Source organism: Ixodes scapularis, unplaced genomic scaffold (assembly GCF_016920785.2).
Source record: "Ixodes scapularis isolate PalLabHiFi unplaced genomic scaffold, ASM1692078v2 ptg000340l_1___fragment_2___debris__unscaffolded, whole genome shotgun sequence".
NCBI lineage: Eukaryota > Metazoa > Arthropoda > Arachnida > Ixodida > Ixodidae > Ixodes > Ixodes scapularis.
The window spans coordinates 86,420-108,080 of record NW_024609974.1 but is presented as its reverse complement, the minus strand read 5'-3'; the positions used below and the strand labels follow the sequence as shown (position 1 = coordinate 108,080).

The following is a 21,661-nucleotide window of genomic DNA, read 5'->3' as shown; positions in this document are numbered from 1 at the left end:
ATCTTTAATCTAGGGCCTGTTACTGTAGAGACCGGTTATAATGAAGTCGGTTATAACGAAATAGCGGCTACAGCAAAGCAATCACGATTTCCCATTCTCTTTTGCACTTCGTTATAACCAAAGTCGGTTATAACGAAATAGCGGATATAGCGAAGTGATTTCCGACTCCCGTTGACTTCGTTAGAACCGGTCTCGACAGTAATATGAACACTCCGCTATATGTAGAGAAAATTAGTGTGGACAAACTGGGTAAACAGATAAATAGATACATTTTTGTCTCATTATTATGTATCACTCGCATTGTAAACAATTTTTTTAGGGAACACAGGTGCCCACATTCATGAGACATGACCATAGTTGCTCGAAAGAATATTTCCCTGCTGATGTTGCAGTGCCAGAACTGCTCGGCCGCTAATCAAAAACCCTCACTGGAAGCCACGTGTTAACGCATTGCAGCTGGCAGCAGTTAAAGTAAAAGCCCATGCTGCAAACTACAAGTTTGATTCTTTTCCCTGCCAGTTTTGTTATTCTCATCTTACCAGCGTGCCTCGGTATAATTCATACTGCATGATGCAAAAGCCACTAGCATTACACTGCACTGACCGAACTGCTGCTTTGCATGGATAGACAAAGTGAATATAGACTCTTTGAATTGGGTGGTGCCTTGCCTAGCTAGTGTTTTATTTCGAAAGTGAAGACACAACTTACAAGTCGTCACATCAAGGCAGACTGATGTGTTGTTATATGGTCGTTCATACAACTGATATGATTTTATCAGCTACCTCAAAGATCACGAAGATCCAAGAGATGACATGTTGTATGTGTTACCCTTTTGCAGACGGCCCAAGGGACAAGATGGCCGCCGTCAGCGAGGACCTGCTGCCCAAACCAAACAACCCGCTGCAGCAGTGGCGCCGGTGGTCTCTCAGCTACTTCGTGTCGTACTACTACGCTCCATTCCTGCAGCAGACACCAATCAAGGTCAGTGCTGTAACTGTACACAGACTGTTACATTTTCTGTGGCTGATGAAAGGCCGGCCAAAGTATTTCAAAAGGCACGGAGCACATGCCGGAGGCCGGCATTCGAAAGCCACGTCCCAGCATTCTCACTTCGTCGGCGACTACCGTAACGTTGGCTGCTACTTGAGACGGCCACTTGTTCCGGCCCTGCGAGGCGAAGGGTGCCGACAGTGCGTCTTCCGCAGGTGCTGACGGTGCTGGGGCTGGCATCGCTGCTGTCGGCGTCTGCCTGGGGCGCCCTGCGGGCAGACGAGGGGCTGGCGCTGTCGGAGGTGGTCCCAGGGGGCAGCCAGGAGCAGGCCTTCCTGCGGGCCCAGGGTCGCTACTTCGGCTTCTTCCACATGTTCGCCGTGACTCGGGGCAACTTCGAGTACCCGACCAAGCAGCGCCTGCTGCTCGAGTACCACGAGGCCTTCACCTCCGTCGAGCACGTCATCAAGAACGACGACGGAGGCCTGCCGGACTTCTGGCTCACCCTCTTTCGAGACTGGCTGCTCGGTGAGGAAAATAGGATAACACGGGCGAGGCACGGCGCTGAGAAGAGGGAATACACAGACATGGTGCTACGGTACCTGTAACAAGTCTCTGACCGGTGTGCTTAACGCGTCAAAAAAAGCAGTCTCTCGACTTCTGCCTGACGATGTTGTAGAAGTGTCATGCTGTCGCTGGCAGTGTCGCAGCAATGGTGGTGGATTTGGGCAGACGCCTGTTCTGTTGCAGGTCACTCTTCAGCTCGACATTGCGCGGAAGCGTCGGCAGTCGGTAGTTTGGACGCCACAACGAGAGCCACACTCGGTTGTACAATCGGAGACGCGTTTCGGGCATTGTAATGGCACGTTTTCTTCTTTGATTCATATGACGGCTCGTCCAACTGCGAATGTGGCTTGATGGGTGCCAGCTCGGACTGGTCGCACTTTACACTGTACTTGTGCGCAACTTTCTGTGGCAATTCAGTAAAGGCACAGGCACGCGTGTCCGCTCTCCGACTGAACGCCAACTAAAGTTACGAGTGCGCTTGCCTCGTCTCCTCAGAAAGGCCACAGAAACTTGCCCCCTAGTTTAGCCTCGACAATGTGGCACAAAGAAGTCTATGTGTAGGGCGTCTTAAAACTTGCTCTCCCATCCTTCATCTGTTTTACAACATAATAGCTGTTGTAAAGACTTTGCACTGTGGCATTGTGCTAGGCAGAAATCTTTGTGACGTAGTAGCGACACACCCAGTGTAAAAAAATTAAGAAAATGGCCGAAACACGAGGCGTGAGCCTCGGAAAGTGCATGAGAAGAATGCGCAGGAAATCATGCTCGGAACCCCGACAGCAACTGGACGTTCGTTCTTGGCTTTCTTTGCTCGATTTAGTGAGGTTGGACTTTGTCCTTCCCCACGTCATCAAATCACACGACCACATGCATTCAGAGTAGTTCACATCTTGGCTGCGAAATGTCGAGTGCACCCTTGTGCCTGGCAATGCCACAGGGCTTGTGCCTGAATCGGGTTGGAGCAAAACATTCTGCCCTTACATATGATACTTGCAGTAATAGCTGAATTAAACCCATCTCAATTTAGTCTTAGGTAAGTGTGTGTTCCTTTTCCTGCATACTCCAGTGACCACAAGGTTGTGTTGTGAGTCATTGAGTAAATATGGGTGGATATGAATAAAAGTGTGTGTTACTATGTGCAACGGCTGTTGCTGTCAGTTCTTAGCACGCTGTGGCTAAAGCTGTTTGTATCATTTTGCTTCGTCTCTCCTGTTGCAGAGCTTCAGGCTGCCTTTGACCAGGACTGGGAAGGCGGCTGCATCACGCGGGAGCAGTGGTTCCCCAACGCCTCGGACGAAGGGGTGCTTGCCTACAAGCTGCTCGTGCAGACGGGCAGGGTGGACAACCCCATCGACAAGACCCTGGTGCGTTCCTCAGGGGAGGCGGTGCCGGGATGTGGGGCACAGTACAGAGTGCAGCATCCTATCGCCTCTTTGTTGGCAACAGTCTTTCGATAATCACGAGACTGGGAAGGAAACTTGAAGATAAATTTGATCCTACAATACCATATGTTCTCTAATCTAGGTTGACCGTTTTATAGACGAAACCTATGCCAACTAATGCCATGCTGCTATTGACTGCTCTTTGCTCTTGTAAATGGCAGGGATTGGCTGCCAATTATTTTTTATAAATGGGAACAGCGTATTGTGTTATTTACGGAAGTAGATTTTAGTCAGCCATTGGTATTTATGAAAGTAAATCTCACTGCTGCTTGGAGAATTGAATGGCAGTCAATCACTGTCGTATACAGAAGGAAACAATAGTGACCTTCTTTAATTTGCTTCCATAAATGGCAGTCAAAGATGCTCAGCAAATGACGAGGCACCCAATGAAGGACCTCCGCTGACATGCCAGTCATGACATTCTCATGTTTAGAATTCCTACACAGGCCCCATTTTAGAGTCGAGCCCCAACCTTATTGGTGCCTCATCAGTCTCTGTTCTTTCTCCTTCTTAAATTGCCATGATTGGTTCTTTGCAAGCTTTACAGAAAGTAAAATAGATTGGTCCTTTAGGTGCTTTGCAAGAAAGTAAACAGATTCCCTCTTTCCAAGGCAGTAAACGAGTTAGCTCTTTGGATACCTTGCAGCAAAGTAAACCGATTGGCTCTTTTGTGTGATTTCAAGGAAAGTAAACTGATTAGCCTCTTGCAAGTGTTGTGAAAAGTAAACTGATGGGGCAAAGTGGAAAGTTGAGCCAGTTGGTTCATGGTTCTTTAAATAATTAAAAGCGCCGAAAAAGACAAGGACAAAGAAGTGGAACGACACAAGGTGCTCGTGGAACGACACAAGCACCTTGTGTCGTTCCACTTCTTTGTCCTTGTCTTTTTCGGCGCTTTTAACTATAAACTGATGGGCTTTTTACGCACTTTGTGAGAAAGTAAGCCAACGAGCCATTTTATGAAACAGTTGGCCTAGGTTTGGGTGAACCTGTTACCATTGTGCCGAGCCTAAATGCCCATCGATGTTTGGCAGCCACTCGATTGGTCCTTTTCTGCTCGCTTGTACAGGTGCTGAAGGGCCGCCTGGTGGACGCGGAGGGCCTGGTGAACCCCAAGGGCTTCTACAACTACCTGTCAGCGTGGGCGTCCAACGACGCCCTGGCCTACGCAGCGTCCCAGGCCAACCTGCGGCCTGAGCCACGGCAGTGGGTGCACTCGCGGGAAGACGTCGAGCTGCGCGTCCCCAAGTCTGCACCGCTCGCCTACGCCCAGATGCCCTTCTACCTCAGGTGGGTGAGGAAATGGTAGCCGGCAGTCTTGACCAGACTACCCTTAAAGGGTCACTAAAGAGGATTCTGCAATCATTTGTTCTTGGTCATAACAGATCCTACGGGCGTCCTAAGCGTCCTAAAAACCTAAAATTTATGATCGCACGACGACGATTTCTTTATTAAAAAACTTTTAGCCTTTCCGCTCTGGTGAAGAAGGAAGAGCAGCGGAGCTGTATCATGGATGGCGGTAGCTGTCCAGAGGGTTGTGTCGAGATTTATTTGTCCATGGACACAAAACTGGGGAAGCTAGCCCTTAACAGCTTTGTTGTAAAACGGAAAAGCAGGAAAGGCGAGGCATACTCTAGCAGCGTTGTCGGTGCGGCGACGATGGGCGCTTGTCAACCTATTGCGAGCCGCCTCTCCGAGAGAGCCTAACGCCGATTTGTCCTTGCCTGCGGCGGGGCGACTTTTGTGATTTTCGAGTTGGTACTGTCGGTACAGTCGGGACTCTGCCGATCATGTTGGGACTCCGTAGCACAGTGGGGGGTAGGATCCGTGCTGAACAGGATGCAGACAAAGCAGTGGGATCTCGGTGAACTTTTGAAAAAGGCGACACACTCTCCACGAAGGAGACAAGGGGACACGTCACTCCGCGGTGCGGAGGCAGGCAAGGCGAAAACATATAGTTTGCTGTTCTCGAAACAATAGTTGCTGTGTTACTTTTCTTATATCACAAATATTTTGCGTGTTTGTCAAAATATAACCCACAACATATCCCAAAAGTGCTACGAAGATAACGCTCACAATCCGTATACGTTGTTTTTTCATTGGTCCAATTTTCCCAAGAAGGCAGGGCCAGGCAGTTGACTTCAAAGCAGATATTGTCTGCATCTATTTCTATTGCCAGATGTTTAATAGGCAGCTTTGCTATCTAAAACAAATTGTATTTACTAACCGACATGTACTGAACAGTATAACTACAAAAGCAAGCTTCTTCAAAAACCTCTTTGGTCTATCTTTAAGGCTTGTTTATACCCCTACATAATGCACATGCGGCACGGCGACGTCACGTTGGCTGAAACCATGCAGACCCTTTACAGTTCAGTGTCTTAACGTAACAAACGCGACTGGCGGTGCTTGGTGATCTGACCGCGCCGAACACAGCCAGTGAGTCGTTTGCCTGTTTGCTTGATTCTGATTCGATAGGTAAAGCTTGAATTGCCAAAACCTTTGCTCCAAGCTTTTTATTAGTTTCTTAAGGGGGGTGCAACGATCATAAGATTAAAAGAATTAGCATCTTGTCATTTTTACGTTGTTTATGATGTCGAGGAGAATAGAGAAAACATCTCCTTCATTAAAAAATGTTGCGATTCCGTTGCATAATCGCAAAGCAAAAGTCTAGCTTTTTCCCCCACCTGCAGCCGCAAGTGGCAGCCGAAGGAACTGCTACGGCAAGAAGATTATGTGACCTCGCTCGGCTCTAAGCTGCAGCATAATGCCCGCTAATGTCGGCAAAGAGAGGGAGAAGAAGCGTCTTCCGAGAGAGCACACGGGAAGTTACACGGCGCTCCGAATTACGTCACTAGGAGTGCGACCAGGTGTGATCCTGAAGACAGAGTGAGTTGAGGAGTGCCAGAAACACCAATATTTATCTTTTTTTTTTGCACAACAATTAGGACAAGCGGGCGAAATCGGTTTTCTGGTCTTTATTACAGAAGTGTCAGAGGGCAACTTCCACAAATTTTTGATTGAAATCCGGAAATCGTTGCACCCCCCCTTTAAGCCGCAGATTCTTAAGCTGGGTTCTCATAGGAACCCCAGGGCTTCCCAAAACGCCCTCATAGGTTCCCCAAGGTCTCGAATTTCCTCTTCCTTCCCCAATTGTTTTTTCAGCTTAAGTACTATCTTAGAAGATCTGAGCCAGTTATTGACATTTAACTCTAAGCCAAACACCCCCCCAGTATGAGCCTTATCATTTACAAGGGTGACCGTCTTTCATACTGCTTCACTGCCCTAATGTTGGGACCAGGAGGAGTTCCTCCGCTGCCATTCAAGGCAGATAGGGGTGTGAATGGGCTCGATCTCACCGAAACACGAGTACAACTCGCGGCTTCGTGCAAGCGTGACGAAGATTGTCTCGCACCGGTCCCAGGGGCTTGAGGAGCAGCGGAGAAGTGTCTCGTGCCCTGGAGAGCGTGTGGGCGCTGTGTGGCCGCTTCGAGGCCCGCGGCCTGCCCAACTTCCCCAGTGGGGCGCCCTTTGCCTTCTGGGAGCACCACTTGCGGCTGCGCTCGCACCTCCTCGCTGCGCTCGCCCTGGCCCTCGCGGCGGTCTTCCTCGTGGTCGCCCTCTCCCTCCTCAACCTCTGGGCCGCCTGCCTCCTGGTGAGTGGTCGCACACGATTCTCCTTTGTGCCACCTCGATTTCCACCCAATGACGTTGTAGGAGTGTCGCGCTTCTGACTGCCGCGATCCTGGCAGTGCCACAGCAGCGGAGGTGGACATGGCAAACGTCCATTCTGCCATGGGTCGATCTCCAGCTCGACAGTCGACGCTCGACTTCGACGTGGCGGGGTTTACCTTTCTCTTCCCGTGAGAGCGAGACCAACAAACTTGGCAAAGTTGGCAGTGGACACATTCAAGGACGACCGAGTTAGGCGCAAGTGCAACTCGTAGCGCCGTCTCCCGAAAAGTGCAGCGAGCAGACGCATTCCATTGTCTGCTTGTGGTGCCAGCTGGGAGGTGGCGCCACAAGTACCGTTCATCGCTTCTTCGATGACTTTGGCAATACTGTTGGTCTCGTTTTTTATGGGAAAACATGTGCGCCTTGAAATTTTGCACGCTAAACCCCATCACTTAAATTTGCAATCGGTGAAAGTTTGAACTTTCCACCTGCATGCGCCGATTTTTCCGACTTGTTTTATGGTGCAAGATTCACTGTATAACCACCCTATGTGTAGGATCGATGTGTTTGTTTTCTCAAAGCTTTTGTCTCTTGTCCTTTTTAGGTTCTGGTGTTGGCAAGCATGGTTCTGGAGCTCTTCGGAGCCATGGGGTTCCTGGGCGTGGGACTGAGTGCTGTCCCGGCGGTCGTGCTGGTCATTGCTGTCGGCATCGGAGTCCACTTTACCGCTCACATCACTGTGGTAAGTAGCGGGGTACCGCTAGACTTTACCGTCCAACCATCTTGAAAGCATTGCTTTTATACCGGCACCTTGTGGTAGCCTACCGGCTGTATCGTAAGCATATGTAGTTGTTGTCTTCGGCGTTCATGTACAGTCTCCAACGATGGGAAAGACCCGTTCGACAACGCAGTTTCAGGCAGCTGTGCAGGATTCACTTTGACCGGGCTTGCACTGCTCCAGGTGAAGAAAGAAATGAAACCTTCGTTCCATTCTCGCTTCAGGTATAAAGTACCTAGGGACAACGAGCACCCAGCACTGCTACATAAACTGTTCGGGCGATCGGGTGTTTCATACTGTTGGAAACTGAACGTATTAGAAAATATGATCGAATAAATCAACATTCATGTCGCTGATATACTACTCTACAGTAGCAAAGCTGCAATACCTATGTGAAAGGTACCGGGAATGTTCATAAGAATAAACGCTAAACAGTCAGTTAAATTAGTAGTGAGTTTTTTTGTTTTCTTGCACATGAAAATAATATTTTAGGATACAGTAAAACCTCGTTATAACAAAGTTGAAGGAGCGGTCGTAATTATTTCGTTATAACCATTAGTTTGTTATAGCCGATGTCCATTTCTTCCCACTATTAGCAAGCAAGGGGAATTATGATTGCTTTGTTATATCCATTAGTTTGTTATATCCCGTTTTGTTATAACGAGGTTTTACTGTACTTTTGTTGAATGTTTTTGGTAAATATAAAAAACAGGCAACCTCGATTACGATGGCAGTGAACTGCAATGTAAACGTATGGGGTGTCGTTGTGGAAGCAATGGAGGCATAAAATAAATTTTTTATATCAATGATTTGGCACGAGGAAATGCCCGTCTTCGAAAATGTGATCTGTGCTAGTCTTTGAGCATACTAAGAGTTCCGGATGTGATTGTGTGGATAAATCTCCGCTCGACCGGATGTGCACACGCCCTGTGCAAAGCGCGTGCATATATGCGAAAGGAAACCCGCAAATGATTTTGTGTCAATAAGTTTGTCACATAAAGGCAGCTCTGGGCCGAGTTACGTGTTTCCTATTTATTAACTGCCTCACTTCGGAAGATCTCGTATGTTATGCATAGGCATGCATGTTTCGTGTGCCTCTCGCGCGCTCTAAGCCTCGGTGCTTTTGATGCAGGGCTTTCTGACGAGCATCGGCAGCCGAAATCGGCGAGTGGCACTCAGCCTGGACTCCATGTTTGCGCCTGTCGTCCACGGTGCAGTCTCTACACTTCTGGGAGTCCTCATGCTTGCCTTCTCGGAATTCGATTTCATCGTCAGGTGAGCCGTCTTTAATTTCGAGGTTTATGCGAAGAGAGTTTAAGAAGCGAATTTATTTGTCCCATTTATCGTGGATGCAATGCAAAAAGCAGCATTACGGTAGTCAAAAGCCCTTATAACGAAATTTGCGGGACGGGCTAAATATTTCGAAGTAGTACAGTTAACTTAGTTGTAATGGTTGAGCGCAAAAAATCGACTGCATGAAACTGAATTTATGTTATCGCATGTTGACGTTTCTGCACGACGTTCGAGGTGTTTTAGGACAAAGTATAGCGCCAAATATAGTGCGAGCGACATCAGAAACAAGGTTTTGTACATTGACAACCGACTTATCAGAAGGAGGATTGATGACCGTGTCTACTAGCAGATGAGCTGGAAACTCGCACTGCAGAATCCAGGCATCGTAAGCTCGATTACTACCTATTATTTTTTTTTTATATAAATGAAAATTGTATTGATACATGTTTATGTACTTACCATTGCGTGATGCAACTTAAAGCCACCGGGCTAGCGGTTGTGCCGTAACACTGGCAAAGTTTGTCATCTACACCAGGCACTCCTTGCTGAAGACTAACTTCCCACTGTCCAAACTTCCACGCAACAAAGTTGACTCACTTATCAAAAATAAATCGCAACGATCACTAAACCACCAACATCGACCCCCGATCACGCGGCGAAGGCGTCCGCCGACTGTGTAAGTTGAACCTTCCCTGGCTGCCACCATGTTGTACATTTTTGACCACTAGACATGTGACTGTACTAAGTCCTGAGGCTTTTATGCAAAACAGAGCCGAGATTTGTATTGTGATCACTGTAAAAAAACATGATAAACTATTTTTCAGTACCGTTTTCAATACCCTGAGATCAGTGTCTAGCTTCGATAAAAACCCAAAATACAGCACCACGGCTGGCGGCATCTATCTGCAATAGTAGTTTTCAACATCTTTGTTTTTGATGTATTAAAACCAATCAACTGAATGTAATTCGATTTTGTATGTGTGAACTCTGCAGGCACTTCTTCTATGTGCTGTCAGCGCTGATCGTGATTGGCCTGCTCAATGGCCTACTCTTCTTGCCGATCATCCTCTCCCTGGTTGGGCCCCCTGGCGAGGTGAGACAGGTCATCGTCATCATCGATATGATGCTGTGCCCTATGGAACCTCAGTCGAGCTTTCACAAATTTGAATTTTTTTAGCATTTGTAGAAATTGAACACTTTCAATTCGTAACAGGTGAAAATATTAGTTGTTTTCATCAAACATTGGTCAAAATTTTCCAACAAAAACTGCATTGCACAAAAAAAAATATATATATTGGCACTGTATCGGTCACTGCCAAATGTCAATTTAGTGAGGTACATAGTGTTTCGGATATTCAAGTTCTTAATTAGTTTACTAAAATCAACTTTTCAGTTGATAAAACTAACCATATTGCTCCCACTAGGATCTTTTGTATGGCATTGAAAACCACTAAATGAATTTTTTGCAAAAATATCGGTTTGAGTAAATAAATTTTGTTGCCCTTTCTCTCTTTCTTCTGGCCAAGCAGAGAGGGAAGATTTTTCTCTGCTCGGTCAGATTTGGTTTCTTTGTATCAACTTCGGGGCCGCAGATAACCCACATTGGGGACAAAGGCAAAGTTTATGGGAGCCGTATCTAGGTCACAGCGGCTCAATGGGCAGACATGATGCAGCTAACGTTTTGGGTGTCGAATGGATGGGAGAGGCCTTGCACTTGTGTATAGCCACTTAACCTCAAACCCAGTCGTGTGTCTAGGTGGCAGCACATATTTGGAAAAAGGTGGATTAGTAAATTTTTTTAAAGACTTGTGCGAAGCATTGCAGTGTTAAAAAATTACAGTTTGTGCTATAGGCGCTAGTAAAGTTCCTGTATATGCTGCCTACGGCAGCTTAGTTGCACATTTGCTTTCCACGGGCCACCGCTTCGCTATTCGCCGAGATGAGGAGCAAAATCCAAGTGCCGTGCAGGAAGGCCACTGATGTGACCGCTTCGCCGACGTTGCAAGCACTCCGGTGTATGTTTTCTTGCTTTTGCCCCCTCCTCTTTTCCTGTTTCCCAGGAAAGGAAAAGAAGGAGCGCACTGCGTGCCGCCTATGCCTGGCGCCATTGTTCGCCAAATTCAGTTACGTCACGAACAGAATCCCGGGCCGTGTAGGAAGGCTGGCGCTATGGGGATGAACACGCAACTCTGGCTTCTGTAGGGAGCCTATACAGGAACTCTAGGTGCTACTAGGTTTGTCGAAGAGAGAAGCCGAATGGCGAGAACTGGAACAACCATGTCAAAGGTGATTCTAACAACAATAATGATGGGCAACTTTTTTTTAATTTGCAGTAAAGGGTACAATTTCCGACCTACATGTTCCATCCAGGCGCAATTAAAAAGGATGTTTTTTTGGGGAGCTCAGTGCTCTTTAACCTTTCTATCGAGTGGGCAGTAAAGTTAGGTCTGACAACTCTGAGACAGCTTGGGGCCACATTCATTGGACCCGACCTGAAGCTTGAATCTCCGAGTGCCCTGCCAAACTCCGACGCAGCGCTCGTGCTGATTTGTTTAATGGTTAGGCCTGCCCAAAGTTACCCTTTTTGGCCACCAGCCTCGCTGGCTATAGGCCTGTAGCTTTCCAGTTTTGACCAGCGCCCCTCGCTAGAAAAATCTAATGTTTTTAGGTCACGTCTCGATTTCTTGTTCTTACGCTTCCTCATGTTACTAAAAGGCGCCATGAAAGAAAACACAAACAAACCAGCTGAAAGGAATGCATTCTTGCCATTTTGATTGGATGCTAAGGCCATGGACTGTACATTTTAGTTGATTTTCTTTTGTTTTACGCGCATAAACAGGTGCTGACAGACAGACGCTAGCTTCCATCGCACCAACAGCTTAGGGGTGAACAGAATCTTGTTGGCGTTCGCAAATAAAAGCATCTATGGTCGGCATTCAAGTCTTAGTTGTAATAATTTTGCTTTTTCATTGGACAGATAAAAGAGTAACACCCGACTGCAAACTTTGCCGGTGTTGGTTTAAGAATCTGGTGACTCCCAGCTTCTGTTGCGCTATTTACATGCACCATTGAACTTGTAGTTCACGCTGATGATAAGTAGCCAAAAGCACAACTTGTGACGTCACAGTGAGGCAAATCCTGGTCATGACGTTGCAAACGAAAACGATAAAGGCTGGTTCTATGGGCGGGGTCTTGCTTCTCTTATTATGATAGAACATAATTACATGCCGGTGTCATCTACGAGGGGTCCCTATAACTACATTTCACTAGAGCGAATTAAAGGGACTCTAAGGTGGATCTTAAAATTGCCTTTTTATGGCACAAACTCACTCTACATACCTTAAACACCTTAAGCATCCTATAAAACCCAAAATGACAATCACGCGTGGCATTTTTCGCTTTTAAAAACACGACAAAACATTGCGACGTGCTTCCTTTTTTGAGCACAGGAAAAGGGCCGTGTTGTGGTGTTCAGTCGCGTTTTTAAGGGTGAAAAAGGACACGCACGGTAGTAATTTTGGGTTTTATAGGATGCTCGGGGTGTGTAGTTTGAGTTTGTGCCCTAAACCGACAATCACAATATCCGCCTTAGTGCTCCTTCGAGACTAGAAGTTGGGCTAGTTGGTTTCGCTTCATATGGAGATTTTATGCCAACAAACGGGGACAAAAAGCGAGAAGCAACACCTTGTCCCGTGTTACCCCTCGCTTTTTGTCCCCGTTATTCGGCGTAAACCTTAGGTACAATGCACTAGAGCAAAGGTTTTGCCATATTTGCAAGATCAAATGTATGTGCTGTCTACGAGAAATGTTATTTTTACATTGTCGGGAGATTTTCCAGACAATGAAGAAACGGGGATGTGCTAAAAAAATAAGAAATATCCGGAAATGTTGAATGTTCCATGACTGCCCGACAGATGACGCCACTGCGCTCTCTCGTTGGAAGAGATCACGAGAGGTTGTAAAGCACTCGATCGTAAGCAGTTACACATGTGTGAACCGGTCCCGAGAGGGCGCCACTGAACCATCTCGGCGTTAACGGCAGCTGACCGGGGTGCCTTCCGTTCGCCGCCTCGGGGACACAGCACCCCGACGTCGGGCCACACACTGACGTGACGCTCCGTCGTCGTCCCTCCGCAGGTGGTGCCCAAGGGAGACTCGAACCGCATCTCGACTCCGTCGCCGCAGCCGTCGCCCGAGCCGCGGATGCGGCCGCGCCATTCGAGGCCCTCTGGGGCTGGCCAGGGTGGCGCCAGGGGCGGCTGTACCCTGGGCGCCGGCATGCGCCGCAGCGAGCAGCCCCACCCGTGGGCGGACTCCCTGAGCACCATCTCGGAGGAGCCGCCCTCGTACCACTCGTGCTCCTCTCGCGAGATCGTGCTCCACCCAGAGGTGGTGGTCGAGACCACCACTGTGACCAACACAACCACCACCGCGGTGAGCGGAGGAGATGCCCACAGCGCCAGGGTGAGTGCCCGACCCGCCGTCCGGTCAAGGTCTGACCGCGTCGTTCTCGCGTGGAAAATCGGCGCCAGAATAGACCCTTTTCAAAAGTTTGCACCATCTGTAGTTGGTGAAAGGTGAAGAGTGGAGGGGAAGCTCGTCCCACCCCTTTCCACCCCAGCAGAGTGAACGCTGGTGAGGAGGCAACCTTCTCCCCAGCGTTCGCTCCGCTGAAATAAAAAGAGGTGGGAGGAGCTTCCCCCGAACTCTTAGCCTGTGACCGACCATAGTAGCTACTACGCCAGTTATCTGACTCGACTATTGTTTGGGCACAGACCCTGAGCGTTTATTAGGCACGAGAGCTGCACCAGTGTTCAGCGTGAGCTGTGCTCAGCTCGTACGGAAAACAAATGGTATGTCGGTGTTTGGCGAGGACTTGGATCCAATCCCATGCCTAGTGCTTGAGAAAAGGCGGCACCCAATCTTGTTCGATGGACTTTTGAAAAGGGTCGATTAACCAAAGTAAGCGTAGATGAGTGTGAAGGGTTTTCGGTGCGTGATGAATGAAAAAGGCCTTATACCTGGTACAGTGGACTCGCGATAATTAAAACTCGGATATTTCATACTTCCAGTTAATTCAAACGAATTTAAAAATTTTGGTTGTCCCGCTATGTTTTTAATGCATCTATAAGCTGCTTGATTGAAGCAGTGTTTTCGCTTAATTCATACTACAGTCTAAGCTCATTATAACTGACCCTGATTTAGACCAAGATTTCGGTCTGTTGTGAGAGGAGTATGTTGAACTGAACTTCACAAATCGGTATGCTAGATCCAAATGTCTCTTGTAACCAGGTCTGTTGTAATAAGCTTAGACTGTACTCGTTCATTGCAACGGGTTACCCCGTTGAGTGCACTTCTCACCAAGCCAGCGGGCATTGCTTTTTTGCAGGACGTGGGTGCTCGGTGAGATGCGCGCTTGATGGGACTATCCTACCACAATTATGCAAGCAGCCCTGTCCTGACAATCTGCTTTCATTATTCAGGCTTGTTTCTTTGTATTTCTCAGGAGTTGAATTCGAGATTAAGAAAGAAATATTTGCATATAGCGGGCAAATTTATAAATTCCCTCGATTAGGATAGCTGGGCGTCTCTTTAGGTTTAATTTTACGCAAAATCTGTTATTTACATGCCGATCGAATGTAGGCATTGGACTTTCTGAGGCCACAGTTCATTGGTATGGTTATATTAAAATTAAATGAGCTTAGGAGTGGACAAGTGGAAGGTAAGGCACATGAGTTCAGCTGAATTTTCATTTAAGCATGGTAGTACAAAGTAGAGCACTGCACGGGCCGGAATTTCTAGGCTCGGCCCGACCCGACCCGGCCCGGTAGAGACACGGCCCGGGCCCGGCCCGAGCCCGACAGAATTTTTAATTTCTTGGCCCGGCCCGACCCGGCCCGGAAGAGACACGGCCCGGGCCCGGCCCGAGCCCAACAAAATTTTTAATTTCTAGGCCCCGCCCGACTTGGCCCGATGGCTGTAGCCCGAAACAACCCATTCCCGTTTGAACCCGTCCCGTTTCGACCAGTTACCGAAACGAGCTCCCCATTTGAACCCGTCCTGTTTCGACCCATTCTTTAAACGCCCTTCCCATATGAACCCGTCCCGTTTCGACCAGTTCCCTAAACGCCCTTCTCGCTTGATTTTGTCCTGTTTCGACCCATTCCCTAAACGCCCTTCTTATTTGAACCAGTTTCCGAAACACCCTTTGCGTTTGAACGCGTCCCGTTTCAACCTACTTTTATAAGGCCCTGCACCATCGCAACCTCTTCGCAAAAAGTCTCCATCGTTCTAAGCCTGGTCTGCGCACCTTTTCTGTTCAAGAATATGTTCTGAAGTAGCTTTACATGTCAACGTGTTCTTAAAATATACAACCCTTTCAGGCAAGCTTAAGTTTAATATATTCCTACTTAACCCCTTAAAACGTTTTTTTCAAGATGGTTCCCAAAACGTGCAAGCGCGGAACGGACTATGTACACTGCGCGACACTGATACCGCGAACACGACGTTGGCTATTTTTTCGAATTTTACTTCGAAATGGTGTTAGTAGGCACCAAAGTATACCGCTTAGGTCTGTGGCCCAGATGAACACTTTTAAAGACACTAATAATTATGAAAACAGCGTTTTCATTCTATGAGATAAACATAAAAACACGACGATCACTTGTTTGCGCTAATATAGTGTCGCGCTCTGTGCAATAAGGGAGTCTTAGAATAACGTACTCAAGCACTTTGGGCAAGCTAAAGTTAGCATCGCCATAGCTTTTACATCGCAACGCTATTTTTACGGCACCCAAAGCGCTTGCGTACGTTTTTCTAAATCTTCCTAATAGTGAACTAGATATTTTTGAAAGCGATGAATCAGACAGGCTGACAAGCATATGACAGGGACTTCATTTTGTTTACAATTTATAACACTGAACCCTCGCTCACACGGAAAAAGCTTGAAGGCTTTATAGCTTCAAGACGTCTTTTAGTTATTATTTTTAACGACGCTGTAGTGAATTTGCACTTCGCTTTTTTTTTTGTATTCAATGAGCCTAAAAGATTAATGAGCAAACTTCTTGCTATCAACAACAATTTATGATTTACGGCACAAGATTGCCCAGGCACGGCCCGGGCCGGCCCGGGCCGGCGCGGCCCGAGAACCTTTTTGTTCAAGCCCGAGCCCGGCCCGGGCCCGAGAAAATACGTGCTACCCGGCCCGAGCCCGGCCCGCGGGCCGGGCCGGGCTCGGGCTTTCGGGCTGGCCCGGGCCTGTGCAGTGCTCTAGTACAAAGGTAGTAAAAATGGCGGAGAAGCTATTTGATATTCAATTAGAAAATATTTGGCACAAACCACTATTTGCTTCAAACCTCACCAATCTTTTATGCGTGTGCCTGGTTATAAATAATCCTCTGTCGGGGAAAGTATCAAAACTCTGCTTAATATGTCTAGCTATTCCTATAGAGTGTTTTCGCTGGCATAATTTCGTCCACCTTTTTGTTGTTGCCAGCTGTTTCGCATGTGCCGAAGGCGAGCATTTCAAGGATTTACATGACCCCTCAAATGCGTAGAGCTCAGAAGCTTATGTCTTACCATGCTGACATCTCCTCAACAGGTTGCACGTAACTCTTCAAATTAGTAAATTTGTTTGAAAAACAAACTAACAACAAAATGACAGATAAACGTCATGTGAAAACACCGTATTGCAAATAGCTACTTTGCCTCACATCATACTGAGATGAATTTCTTATAATTCAGACTTTTGTTATTTCAAACTAAAGTCTGCGACTTCCTGGACTTTGATTTAAGGAGAATCGACTGCATTTCTAGGTAAACGTAAACAAGCAATGGCGCGACTTCTGAGACCCCGGAGTACCACTATAGCACCGCTCGTTGCCATGTCCAGGAAATATTGTATGACCAGCTCTCCAGGTGGTTAGCTAAAGGACCGGTTAGCGAGATATTTGTTAACTGATCATCTCTTACCCGTTGAATAGCATGTGCAGCATAAGGACCTCACTAAATCCCCAACATCGTGATTTCTATAAAACTTTTGTCGTCCTAAGAATTGTAACATCAACAGGTTCGAAAGGCCTGCAGAAGCAGAGCGACCGGAAGTCTCTTGGGAGGCAAGGCACGGCTTGTGCTTGTGAACGCGAAAAGTATCTATAGAACTTGTCTGGCGACAGAGAGGGAGGTGTCACAAAGATGTTGACACCGCCCCTTCCTCCTCGCAGGGAAACGCGGATGGAGGGGAGAGGGCAGCCTCGGTGCAGAGCAGCACGAGCACCAGCAGCAGCTCCAGTCGCTCGCCCACCCCCAATGGCGGCGCCACGTCGGCGCCCACCGTGGTGCAGACGAGCACCGACTGCAGCTCCCAGCCGGGCTCCGCCACCACCAACGTCACCACCAAGGTCACCGCAAAGGTCAAGGTCGAGGTGCACGCACCTGTTCACGGTGAGTCGCACCACGCCAGAATCGCCGCGGCGAGGGCCCGACCAATACCACCTATAAAACACAAGGTCTCTGTACAGCGTCATCGTTGGTGGATCGCCGACCCGCTTCGAGCGGCAAACACGCTCGAGTTCGACGAGTGGCCGCAAAGCGAGACAGTGCAAGACGCGCTGAAAGCGACGCTCATGCGAGCTAGGTGGCGCTGGTTGGATTTACTAGTGACGAGGTTTAGGGGGCAAAGGTGCATTGAACCCACTATAAATAGAACTCAAAAATCAGTTTCGCTCGCTCTGATGCTGTAATTTAGCACAAAGGTGCAGCTCGGATGTTTCTGTTTTAGCAATTATCTAAAAAGCAAACTTGCTTCATTAAAAAGTTACTTCTAAAACATTACGAGCTTGATCCTGCGAACAAAGACTGGTAGGCACAGATGTGTGACAGCCCTTCCAGGAAAGAAGAGAAGGGCGTCTGGAACGGCACCGCCTACCGAAGATTAGTTTTGTTTCTGACACGTGCCGCCACGAGATGGCTGTGCACAAGAGGAAAGCCTGCTAAGAGCACAAGCTCAGTCACGCGCAGTGTGAATGAGCTCGCTTTTTCTTGGTCTGTCGGCAAAGCACTGGCTAACAATCTGAAGGTGGCAAGTTCAGATCCTCGTTACAACCGGCCGCCACCGGCGAAAGTTCCTATATACTGAAAGGTAGTGCAAACCTTCCCTCCTGTGCCATCTCCTCCTTTCCATCGAGGGAAATCCTCCTCGCCCTTTACTCCTAGCAGCCATATCCCCGCCATTAGAGATTGTGATCTGCAACGCGCACCTAGGCTGGTTCACCCAGCTCCGTTTTGTTACGTTTAAGTCACCGAAACATTTGTGTCCCAAATGTCGCGTGAAAGGCTATCTCCTTGAACGCCTAATATGAAGCACGTATGTCCCAGTGACTTGTGCGCAAGCAGACGCAAGTTTCCGTAACGTAATGTAAGAAAATGGGGCTGTGTGAACCAGCCTTAATCGTGTGGAATCGTGTGCAGCAGCCTGGAGAAGTTGGTTCTTGAATTTTGAGGACAGTTCTGCTATGCAACCTAAAAAGCCTAGTGTTTCTGCACCTATATTCAAGTCCATACACGCGGGAGGATGTCTCGAATGCTTAATGTTATCGCGAGCAGAATTGGAGTCGCTTGAGTTTAAAGCCAACATATTTTCCAATTTCACTCAAATGCAGGCAATTTAAAGAAATCGCAATGCTGTACCAATACTTTTGGGACATCGACACACACTGCAGGAATACATTGTGTTTACCCGTTTATTTAACGCATACTGAGGGCTGGCAGATCATAAAGAGCATCATTTCCTGAGTGCAGGAAACAAAAGAATGAAGTTTGTTTGTAGAATCAAAATTACTCGGGTTCTGAAGGTAGAAGATACCACGACACATGTAAACGGTGTATTTTAGGTGATCTTTAGTGCTACCGATTGTTCCGCTGAACCAGGGGTTCTATTTACCGGACGCATTTCCAAGAACATGAAACGCTACCTGCAACCATGCGCACGCAAGTGCAGGTTTATAATAGTTTATACGGCTTGCAAATTCGTTGATTGTATATGCCCCTCGTTTGCGTTAAATGCAGGTACATTTAGTGAGTAAACAAGACTGCTGGTTAAGCAGTTGTTCAATGTTAAAAATTAAGTTCCTTTTTTTCCCCAAAATCAGTTAGATCCAGAAACCGAAACTAAGCCAATTTTTGCTGAAATTTCTGGTAAATCTGGTTGTGCATCATTTCCAAAGAATATCAAAGTAATATTGGTCAGATTATGTGATGAGGGCCACTGACAGCTTAAGTGACAGGCAGCTGCAATACAGGTCACAGAACTAATCTGATAAACAGACATTAACGTTTATGTCAATATCCCTTCACATAGATATGGCTATTCTTTTTTTATAGAGAAAAAAAGTTTGTGTCTTTTTTTTTACGGAATGAGAAAAGGCTTGTGTCCTTTCGCTACACTATTTGCACAACCCACAGCACAACAGCTCAGCATTGTGTTGCCATCTAGATTGCTTTATAAGAAAAAAACAAAAAACCTACGGCCGTGTTGTCAACAGCAGAGCAGCAGCCATCGACACTCCCTAATGGCATTGTTTCGAAGCAGACAACCAGCTGGAGACGAATTCGCGCGGGCTCATGGGAGGGTTTGGGTCACGATAAGAAAACAATCGCATTTGAGAAAAAGAGGGTGCGGGAGAGGAGGAATTTCTCGACCCCGTCTCGGACAAAGGTTTGCTCTACCTTTCAGTATATAGGGACCTTATTTACGGCCGGCCGTTACAGCCGAAAATCGCAGAACTCCATGAAGATTGGCTGGTAAAACAAATTTGGTGTTAAAAGCTAAAATTGTTTGTGGCTCAATTTGCAGTTAAAACATTTTTTGTGCCAATTAAAAAAAAATGTTGTTTTCAGCGTTGAATTTGCACAGTACACGTTTAGAATCGTGCCATTATGGTGTTACCAGTACGGTGTCACCAACATCATTGATCCAATAATGTTGGTGAGGGGGTCAGACTAAACTGACCATTCCTTGTTTTGCTCCATCAGGTTCAGACCGGAGTCACAAACACCGGAGGCGGCGAGATGGCGGCTACTCCCGGAGCTACGACCACGACCCCAAGTCTTAGTGCCTACCCTACCGACAGCGAACTGTCATGTTTTCGCAACGCCGCCGCCACCCTGTCTTCAAGTCGTACACCAATACGCTTCTGGACGACAACGACCTCGGAACGCTCCAGTGCGGACTCGCATGACAGACTCGCGATTCTGTCGAGGGACCATTTTCCACACGTGCGAGAGTGTGACCGAAGTCGCAGTGGCGTACGTCGGATCGACGTTCCTTGGAGGACGGCGATCGTCCAATCAGTGCAGGGTTTACGAGTCAAGACGGCCGCAGTATTTATTTGCCGACGTTGTACATAGCGCGCAAGGGACTCTGTCTCAGACGGAACGGCGCGTGTGGGTGTGTGCCGTGGGAGTGGCCTTCAAAGTTCCATGGACAAGAAACGTTCCGCATCTACTGCTCGACTAACTCAACTACCTCAGGGAGCAAAGAGTGTGTCTGTAGAGTGATCCAAACCCAGTGTCGCGCCTCTTGCAGCTTGCCGGGGAATGCAGGAATCGTTTGTGGTGTCGTGCTACGAGTCTTTTGCAAGCCTCTTTTATGGTACAACTTCTGCGAGGAGACTAGGAATGGGCCACCAGTTGTAAACTAAATTATACTCAGTTGGAGGCCTGCAGGTAGCTACTCTGCCTTCACTGTCGCGACTTTGTCGTTGATTAGTGCAAAACCTTCAACAACTTACGCGCAATTTTTGCCTTTTTTTTAAAGTTTGAAGTGAAGCGAGTAAGTAACATGTTGGCCATTGCTTTGACAGAGGCAAAGCAGGGCTTATTACGGGTAAAAGTCTATAAGTTGTGTTTTGCAGAGAGTTTTTCCTCATGCCGTTGCAGACCACGCACACATTTCGTTTTGACAGGCGATGTCAGTTTTTTTTCGTGAATGGGGCTGCGAGCACTTTAGAATTACGGTGAGAAAATTGCAGCAGATTTTTTTCCTACCAAAGACGGCAACCTCATCCAACTCTTCTAAAGTTCTCATGCGCCGCAAGTTAGTCAGAAAAAGCTCCAAGCTTTCCAGCGAGACATATGGCCATTCTTTTTTTAATGCAAATTGGTTTGGAACTGATTCGATGGAGATGTCATCTTGGACGAGCAGATTTTGATCTGGAAACGACGAATGAACTTTGTGGCGGTGTCCAAATGATTGTTCAGTTCTTCAGATTTAACCAAACCAAGGAGATGTCTGCATGTATAATATGTATGTATATTTATTGTGTTTCTATACATACACCTCCCATTCTGTGTCGCGAGGAAAATCGACCGGCCACGCTCAGAACGTATCTGCCTCTGTGCTTGCGGAAACAATGCAGAGGCACCTTATTTATTTTCTACATTGCGAGCATCTCATTTTCGCTGTCCCATCTTCGTTACCAGAGACTGCACGCTTCTTTGCGTGGGACCACTGACAAATAAATACCTTCCCTAATTATTTTTATATATTGAAATGAAGTAAAAGTTCACTTCAGCTGGAACTGTTGTCTGTAGTTGTCATTCGACCTTGAGCGAGATTGCAACACTGATGCAACAACGGGAAGATGGTAAGACACATTTTCTTTTTTCTGGTTTCTTTCCATGGCATCCTTTGTGGTAATCTAATTAGAATCCGTGATATTAGAAATAGCTGGCACCACCTGGTGGAAAAAAGGATCAAGGATTCCCAGGATGAAAAGAAAAATTACAGGAAGATCCATTGGTAGATTCTTAACGAATGCATTAGTATGACCGACGTTGGGAAATGCTACACGTCCCCCTTTGAGAAACGCTGATGCTGACCCCTTCACTTTTCTGCTTTGGCTTTCTCTATTTTTTACTG

At 47.3% G+C, this 21,661-nt stretch overlaps 1 protein-coding gene across 1 annotated transcript in view; it reads left to right on the top strand.

Moving 5' to 3' along the window:
- LOC8024578 (protein patched) overlaps positions 1-21,320 on the top strand; it is a 43,695-nt gene extending 22,375 nt beyond the window's left edge. The window contains exons 9-19 of the mRNA XM_029991562.3: positions 839-981; positions 1,206-1,518; positions 2,776-2,921; positions 4,066-4,286; positions 6,421-6,652; positions 7,276-7,413; positions 8,582-8,724; positions 9,736-9,835; positions 12,880-13,206; positions 16,965-17,184; positions 19,774-21,320. Coding sequence (XP_029847422.3) covers positions 839-981; positions 1,206-1,518; positions 2,776-2,921; positions 4,066-4,286; positions 6,421-6,652; positions 7,276-7,413; positions 8,582-8,724; positions 9,736-9,835; positions 12,880-13,206; positions 16,965-17,184; positions 19,774-19,853 — 2,063 coding nt within the window. The 3' untranslated portion in view covers positions 19,854-21,320. The remainder of the gene's footprint in view (positions 1-838; positions 982-1,205; positions 1,519-2,775; positions 2,922-4,065; positions 4,287-6,420; positions 6,653-7,275; positions 7,414-8,581; positions 8,725-9,735; positions 9,836-12,879; positions 13,207-16,964; positions 17,185-19,773) is intronic.
- Positions 21,321-21,661: the final 341 nt, after the last annotated feature.